The sequence below is a fragment of the Vavraia culicis genome (genome assembly GCF_000192795.1).
Source record: "Vavraia culicis subsp. floridensis unplaced genomic scaffold supercont1.339, whole genome shotgun sequence".
Classification (NCBI taxonomy): domain Eukaryota; kingdom Fungi; phylum Microsporidia; family Pleistophoridae; genus Vavraia; species Vavraia culicis.
Genome location: NW_007360942.1, coordinates 1 through 561, shown reverse-complemented (window position 1 = coordinate 561; position 561 = coordinate 1). Strand labels below are relative to the sequence as shown.

The following is a 561-nucleotide window of genomic DNA, read 5'->3' as shown; positions in this document are numbered from 1 at the left end:
ATGTACAGATGCAATTAAGAATGTATCGCGATATTCTGATCAAGAAATGAACTTACTTTTAACTTTTAATTAAATTGAAATCCAAGACGTCTCTGACTGCATTTGAACACAAAAGTTAACGTCTGCAAATACTCAACCTGCGTGCGAATTTGGTTATAGAACTTTCTGCAAAATTCCTCATCTCTTCCTCTGTTATATGGGTCGCTTATCTCAAGCCGCATGTAGGTTAGAGTCGGAAAGTCAAACATCGTTATCAGCATTAAGTCGAATGATGAATCCTGGTAAAGAACAAGGGTCGTCAATAATATGTTAATTCCATTCACAAAATTTGCTTGCATGAAAAGATTCACTGCCTCATTAATATCAGCATCGCTTTCTCCATTTGATGTGATTTTCAACGAGAGATGTTTGAGCTTCACAAATGTCAATCGAACATGTTGTATGGCAGCGCAGTCAAAACTTATAAATAACATCTCCAATGTTCTGAATAACTGTGAATGGCTATCTGTTTGTAGTTGGAAATCAATGGGCGACTTTATATCCAATGACAGGAGACATCTG

At 36.5% G+C, this 561-nt stretch overlaps 1 protein-coding gene across 1 annotated transcript; it reads right to left on the bottom strand.

Moving 5' to 3' along the window:
* Positions 1-65: 65 nt before the first annotated feature.
* Positions 66-561, bottom strand: VCUG_02771 (uncharacterized protein; the record flags this gene model as incomplete). Its single annotated transcript, XM_008077592.1, has 1 exon — positions 66-561. A coding segment is annotated over one exon (496 nt), but the record flags the coding sequence as incomplete, so codon positions are not given.